Consider the following 7,500-nt stretch of genomic DNA (forward strand, 5'->3'; position numbering starts at 1 on the left):
GTCTACTTGAAGGCCCTCAACTTTGCTGTCAGTGGTAAAGTTACTGAGCATGTTATTCTTTCTATCATGAAAATTGATACTTTCTTGAAGGAATGGGATCTTACTGTCCAAGATCAGAGAGAGCTTTATCTCGCAGTTTTCAAAGTTTTAAAAGAGAGTAAAAGGTATCCTTTCCTCCCCCCTCTTATACATACCATCACATAAGTATCTTGTTCCTATCCCTTTTTTCATCATTTAATTATGATCTGTTGTTTTGTTTCAGCTCTGGAAAGGAATCATTCAACTTCCTTGCAAAATATTTGGCAACATTCGCCCCTGAAGATGAACATGCTATGAATGAAGTCAAAGAGGATGCTGCCAATGCTATAGTTGAGTTTGTGAAGGCTCCTGATATGTTTCAGGTACGTATGTATCCCATTCTAATATTTACACGAGATAATTTTCTTAGAATGTCTTATAACTTACGTAATTTTTTTTAACTGAAGGACAAATATGAAACTAGGGTCGGGTGACATGAATATTGATTGAGATCTTAGTTTTAAAAAGTCCGATGCGCACCGAGGCGCTAAACGTCCTTGGAGCCTAGGCGCAAAGTACAAGGCAAAGGCGTGAGCTTTTTGTAGACAAAGCGCACTCTTTCGCTAAAACTTAAAAATCAATTTCAAAACATATATAATACTTAAAACAACATGATATTCATACTTTAGTATCAAGAGCTTGAAAACAATCATTATCCTTGTCGTATATACCACTTTAGAAAAAAACTATTATAATGAGAATATGAAGAATTTTCCAAAGTTATTTTCTTCTTTGAATGCCTTTTGTTTTTCTTAAAAATAAACGGTTTTTCGAACTTCATATTCAAGTAATTTAGGTTTTGAGTTTTATTTCTTTTTCGAAGAAACAAGCATAACTATTAACTAGTGCAGAGTTTTATTTGAATTATAATGTTTTATGTTTTTGCTAGAAGTGTTCATTTGGTTATTGGATTAAATATTTCATGTTGGTTAAAAATTAGATCTTGTGTCCACTTTGGTTTTCCATAATTTTAAATTCATTTTGAAGTCGGGTCAAAGTCGGATTTGGTTGCAAGTTTGGGTATATCTCGTGTCATCGTGGACACCTTTACCTTTTGCCTTTAGAGCTATCACCTCCTCTGTCTAGGGAGATCTAAAAGGATGTGAATGTATATGTTAATGTTTTGCAGTGTGATTTGTTGGACATGCCATCAGTAGCACAACTGGAGAGTGATGCCAAATACTCACTTTTATATCAACTTCTGAAGATCCTCCTCACTCAGAGGCTGGATTCTTACTTGGAATTTCAGACAGCAAAATCTGACTTGCTGAAGAGCTATGGTAATATTTTTGTGCCCATTATACTTCTGATGCTTGTTAACATTCTGTTGGGTGACCGTCTGTATATTATGAACATAGAGCCCAACCACATATATGAAATGGAATTATTGCAGAGATGATTTGAGACATGTGTTATGTTTATTTATTAGGATTTGTGTGGTGGATTTTAAAATGTTTTTCATAATAAAGAACAGTCTTCTAATTGGTATTTGAGTTATCAATCTCTTTTTAATGCATTCTTCAAGATCACAAAACACTTGAAAGATTGCTGAAAGATGTAAACATGCCTTTGGTTTTCGTTTAGGCCTTGTTCATGAAGATTGTCTGGTGAAGATGAGACTGATGTCATTGGTTGATCTTGCCTCTAGTGAATCCGGGCAAATTCCATATGCTCTTATCAAGGATACTCTTAGAGTGAGTTGCTTCCCTGTTTATTATGTTTTTAGCAGTCTTGGTTTTACCTCTATAAATTGATGCAAGGTGTGATTCAGATCAATGATGATGAGGTAGCGTATTGGGTTGTAAAGGCCATTACTGTCAAGTTGCTTGATTGTAAGATGGATCAGATGAATCAAGTCGTCATTGTGAGGTGTATTTGAAAACTTTTGTTTTAGTACTGGCTCTGAAATATTTTGTTTTTTATTTCAAATACATTTACTCATTTATCTTTGCTGAGATGCTTATTGGATATGTATGTTCAGCCGCTGCACTGAGCGATTGTTTGGGCAGCAACAATGGGAAAGCCTTCGGTCAAAACTAGGAACATGGAGGGTAAGACTTTAAAACTGTAAAATCATCTCTCCCCTCGTCCCAACACCCCTCTCCCCCTCCCAAAAAAGCAAATAAATACACGCACATCCCAGAAAGAAAAACTAGTACTTTTTACCCTTTTCATTTGAGCGTTACTGTCTTGTTTTGAATTTTGTGTTAGATTATTAGGTGGGATGCATGTTCAGCTTTATGTTCATGTTCAGGGATGGTCATGGGTCTAAGACCCTAGGCAAACCTATCCTTAATTTATGGGTCTGGGTTCAATTTTATGAGACCAACAAAATCTAGGTTTACATTTAGGTCCAAAAAATAAACGAGTCTTCGTCTAGGTCTTGGTCTAACCTCTCTTTGGATTCATTTAAGACCTAGATCCGTCCCAAACCCGCCATACCCGCTCGAACCTCGATCCATTAAACACTGCAAAATCAATTTTAAATTCATCTTTGAACCATTTTTTTATTTGTTTAGACTTAAATTAGACTTATATACAAGCTATAGTCCCATTTTAGTATTAATAGAACCTTTATAAAACATTATATATGAATAATTAAATTATGGTTCATTCAAACACCATTTACGACTCTAGACCCGTTAGACTTGACCAGGTACGTGGCTAAAGTTTTCAGACCTTTAGGGTTTGGGTCTTGATAAAATTAATGCGTTTGGGTCATCTGGTTGGATCCAACCCAAACCCAACCCATGACCGTCAGGTTAATTATGAAACACACGGAAATTTCATTGAGGTTAAAATTCTTATTTAGGCCTTTGAAAAGATAATTTTACTGTTTTCTATGGGTAAATTTTTGCAGTCAAATGTGTTTGACTTTTTGATATCTGGAATTTCTGGAAGAAATTGTTTGTAGAGTACTCGAGTACTAGAGTCGAACACTTGATGTTGGCAAATGAAGTGTAAACAATTTGAACTTGTGATTATTCTTGTTTCATGATTTACTTTTTTCATAGAAGTGACACACTAAAGTGATTTTTCCAAATGCAAATTTTGTACCAAACAAGTTGAGCAATGTCTCACTGAGATTGGACATAGTTTTCTCTCGTCTGATAATCTCTTTAAAGTCATAACTTTGTCGATTGTCAATTTTTAGTTTAACCCTTAATTTCAAGTGCAGAAAACTAGTTACTCTAACCCCTTAATTTCAAATACTCATCTTTCTCTGTAGCTATTTAGGTTTGTTTCACGGATTTTAGTGTTTCCTATGCATTTTAGAGCTCCCTTTTTCTTTGTGGCTGCCTTTCAGTACATACTAATACGTTGTTTCTTCTACATTGTTGCTGCTTCAGGGTAACATTGCAAATGTAATAAACACAATTCAAGCCAATAAGGTTACCGAGGAGACCGCACAGGCAAACCAGAGTATGACAGTGCGTTGAGTGTCAAGATTTAGTCTGTTGCATCATTAGAAGCTGTTTAAGGGCACGTTTTTTGTAATTTACCTTAGATTTGAGGGACCTGGTTTGAATCTGTTGTGAATTTTGGCAAAGGTTTGCTTTCTATGCTTTCCCTCAGCTTTGTTATTTTAGACGGTTTATCCTATCTCTATATTATTTGGCCCATTCAGATTATCAAAGATCACTGCTTAAAAAACTAATTTTCTTTTTTCTTTTGAGGGGAAGACTCGCTTTCCCGTTCTTTAAATAAGGTTTAAGCCAGTCTTATATACAACCTCTGTTCATTAAATCTTGCACAATTTTTTACATTTCCCGATGTACAACTTTAGTCGTTTTTAATTGTTAATATCTATGTTTATCAAAAAATTTTATAGAAACAAATTAATATTTTTTAGATCGAGATAATTCAAATAAGATTACATGGCTATATTTTAACTTATAATTAACGACAATATAATAGTCAAATTTTGTTAATGAATAGTACACGATGGTCAAATGAAACAAGGTTTGAAAAACGGCGAAAGTATAACTTAACACCGAAAACGAGAATCTTTGGATTTGGTTGCTCTATTTGTTAGCCTGAAAAGGATTATTCTAGATAATGGAAGAAGTAAATCTCTGTTACACCCTCTATTCCTTAATAAGGTTTCCACAAAGATTGTTTATGAGAATTAAGAAAAATAAAACTTTTAGATGGTGGATATATTATTTTAGGAAAAATGGTTGTGAATAATCTAACCTATATTCCATTACCTGCTAATAATCTCATCTTTAAATTTTTTTTAATAATTCAACCTTTGCTTTCAATTTTTTGCCAATAAATCCTTAAAAAATAACCTTCTATATCAGATTGCCTCTTATATTCTTCCTGCTTTATAATAAGTCAACCTATTTTCCATTCACAAATTCTTGTGAGAGACGGTCTCTTTGAGAAATGATCTCTAATTGGGCCGTCCCATTATATATTTTTTAAAATATTATAAGTAGGGATTAAGAATGATGTAACTAGACATTTAATATATTGAAAGTAGGCATTAAGGATACAATATATAAGCATAAAGGATAATGTAAGTAGGCATTAAGAATACGGTATGTAAGCTTTTATTCCAAGAGATGTTTTCTCTAGAGACTAGCTGTTTTCCATTATCTGCCAATAATTCTACATTTTGAAAATTTTTAATAATCCAACCTTTGCTTTTAGTTTGTTACCATTGAACCTTTCAAGAAGCTTATGATCATTGCATAAATAGTAATAGTCTTTACATACATCCCATCAACATTGTGGCTTACAAAATATTATCCAAGAAGGATTAAGACTACATGCCTTACTTAGGGGCGGAGCTATGTATGGGCCACTCGGGGCACGTGCCCCAGGGGAATTTTTAAATTTTTGTTTTGTTTTAATCTTAATCTTTATCTCTATGTTTAAAATTTTGATTTTTTAAGGTATTTTCATTCTTAATCTTAATCTTTATGTTCTAATCTTTAATCTTAATCTTAATATTAAATTCTTAATCTTGTTGTTCTAATCTTTATTCTTAATCTTGATTTTTATTGCATATAAGTATTTTTTGGTATTTGATAACAATGCCATCTAAATTTATTTGAAGTTAGAATTACGAAACCACTGTGTCTATGTGAACTAAATAGCACACCAAGTACACAGATTCACAGAAGAGTATGAATTCATTAGAAATTAGAAGTGGGAGTTGCAGATTATGTTTTTAGGTATTTGGTTAGAATCTCACGTGAATTACTGTGAAGCTAGATTGCAAATCCAAAGTCGCGAGTCTTCGTTTGGGGTGGATAAATTTGAGTTTGTTGCTTAATTCATTTTATGAAAGCCAAGTTTTAGGTAAAGTAAAAATTCAGGTTGGCTGAATAATAAAACACCATGGTTGACTTTTTTGAGTGATCAATATGAATCTCAAGTGAGTGGTTCACTACCCCTCCCAGCTCCATTTTCTCTGTTTTGTTGTGGAATTGCTTGCTATTAAACCTTTTTCCTAGTTTGAGAGATTGTTTCACAAAGATGCTATTTGCTGCTCACATTAGCTAATTTTGTCCATCCGTTGTCGCCCTAGGGGACACTAAACCCTAAATTCGCCACTGGCCTTCTTTAACTAGTTTGCCAATTACAAAAGAAAAAATTTTAATGAATAATCCAATCTATTTTCCATTACCTGTCAATATTCCCACCTTTTGAAAATTTTTCAATAATCCAATCTTTATTTTCAGTTTGTTGCCAATGGACAATTCAAAAAAATGACTAGCTATATCAGGTCACCTTTCATCTTTTCCTTCTTTATAATTGAAACAGCCCAAACCGGCGTAAACAATATAATAATATTGTCAACAAAGCATAGCGGAAGATTTATAGAAGTCTGGACTGAATCCGACCTGTGGCTCGATAGCCATAGCAACCAATATCAATGTATTTAAAAACTTTACATAACTATAATACAATTACTTACAACCCAGTTATAAACTAAGTTAATACATTATAAAATATCTATTTTTCTTAAAAGACATGATTTGTCAAAATATCATTATAAGTTAACCTTCCGAAAACGATGCCCTCGCTATTGCAACACATGACACATAAATGAGCTGCACATCCATCCGCACTAAAGATGGCAACCTGAAAGTGGATCTATCCCCTGTAAGAGATAGGTCCTATAAAAAAACTGTCAACAATTGCATTGTTGAGTAATCCAACAAACTACTACATTTGTATACAAGTCATTAACAAACATCTCCAATCAAATTCCTTGTTCACTTGGTAAACATTTATAAACATTATTTTATCCAAATCAAAACTCTTTTAAAAGACCGTTTGGTATCGACATAAATACGACTATGAACCTTTAGTTCATAACGAATCAAAACACGACTATAACTTTACAAGTTAATAGCGTAAATCAAAACTCTTTTAAAAAGATCGTTTGGTGTCGACATAAATACGGCCATGAACCTTTAGTTCATAACGAATCAAAACATGGCTATAACTTTACAAGTTAATAGCGTAAATCAAAATGCGGCTATTACTTTACAAGTCAATAGCGAAACTATATGGCAAACGACAAATATGATATCGTTTGCGAAACAAACACAACTTTATGTACCAAACGTATTTATTCAAAACTCATATAAAATCAATAATTTAACAACACTTTAAAACGTGGGAATATATAGACCGTCAGGAAGTAGGCTTGATCTAAATCCTGAGAACACGGGTGATCGTCATCACCGAAAATACAGTTCTTGCAAGAACGAAACAGGATCGGGGGCTCGAGACCGATCCGAATAACCATTACCTATTGTCAAGCTATAGGATTTCACAATAATCCGGATATAAATATCCGTTGCCATTTCCCAAAAACGGACATTTTTCAATGTCGAACATTTCAATATAAAACAAAACAATAATTCAATTGATTTTCTTAGAAATCAACAATCATACCTCATTTTCATAATACAATACTTCAAGACTCGTATTTTATAAGTTAGTAATATACAAAACATGCTTTTGTATTCTCTTTAAATAAATAAAATATTTAAAAGCTCATATATAAAAACATATGAACATTCAAAACATAATTTAATCAAGGACTAGGAGCAAGGTCAAACAAAGTCAAAAACCACAGTTTCAAACACCAAAAATTATACGATTTTGCTCAAATATCAATAGTAGTAATAACACACCTTATAAAATATAACTTGAACTTTGAAATACTTGAATTATATTAAAAAGATAGTAGTTTGCTCGTAGGGTACCCTTCTATGCCATGAATAACAATCATTAATTTCAATACCAATCAATTCATCATCAACCATCAACATGTAAAAACTTGAGTTAATATCAATGGAGTTTAATCAATTTTAAATCCCAAATACCCAACTTATATCATATCCACCTAATACCAACTAATCAAATACCCAATCGATACTTATGTTCCCAAAT

General features: G+C 32.9%; 1 protein-coding gene across 1 annotated transcript in view; it reads left to right on the forward strand.

The window, feature by feature from the left end:
* The window catches only part of LOC130810268 (uncharacterized), a 5,009-nt gene extending 1,328 nt beyond the window's left edge, over positions 1 to 3,681 (forward strand). Inside the window, exons 4-10 of the mRNA XM_057676261.1 lie at positions 1 to 164; positions 263 to 401; positions 1,208 to 1,358; positions 1,663 to 1,772; positions 1,850 to 1,947; positions 2,060 to 2,129; positions 3,429 to 3,681. The exon at positions 1 to 164 is cut by the window's left edge and continues 49 nt beyond it. Coding sequence (XP_057532244.1) covers positions 1 to 164; positions 263 to 401; positions 1,208 to 1,358; positions 1,663 to 1,772; positions 1,850 to 1,947; positions 2,060 to 2,129; positions 3,429 to 3,518 — 822 coding nt within the window. The 3' untranslated portion in view covers positions 3,519 to 3,681. The remainder of the gene's footprint in view (positions 165 to 262; positions 402 to 1,207; positions 1,359 to 1,662; positions 1,773 to 1,849; positions 1,948 to 2,059; positions 2,130 to 3,428) is intronic.
* Positions 3,682 to 7,500: the final 3,819 nt, after the last annotated feature.

This window comes from Amaranthus tricolor, chromosome 4, assembly GCF_026212465.1.
Source record: "Amaranthus tricolor cultivar Red isolate AtriRed21 chromosome 4, ASM2621246v1, whole genome shotgun sequence".
NCBI classification, from domain to species: Eukaryota; Viridiplantae; Streptophyta; class Magnoliopsida; order Caryophyllales; family Amaranthaceae; genus Amaranthus; species Amaranthus tricolor.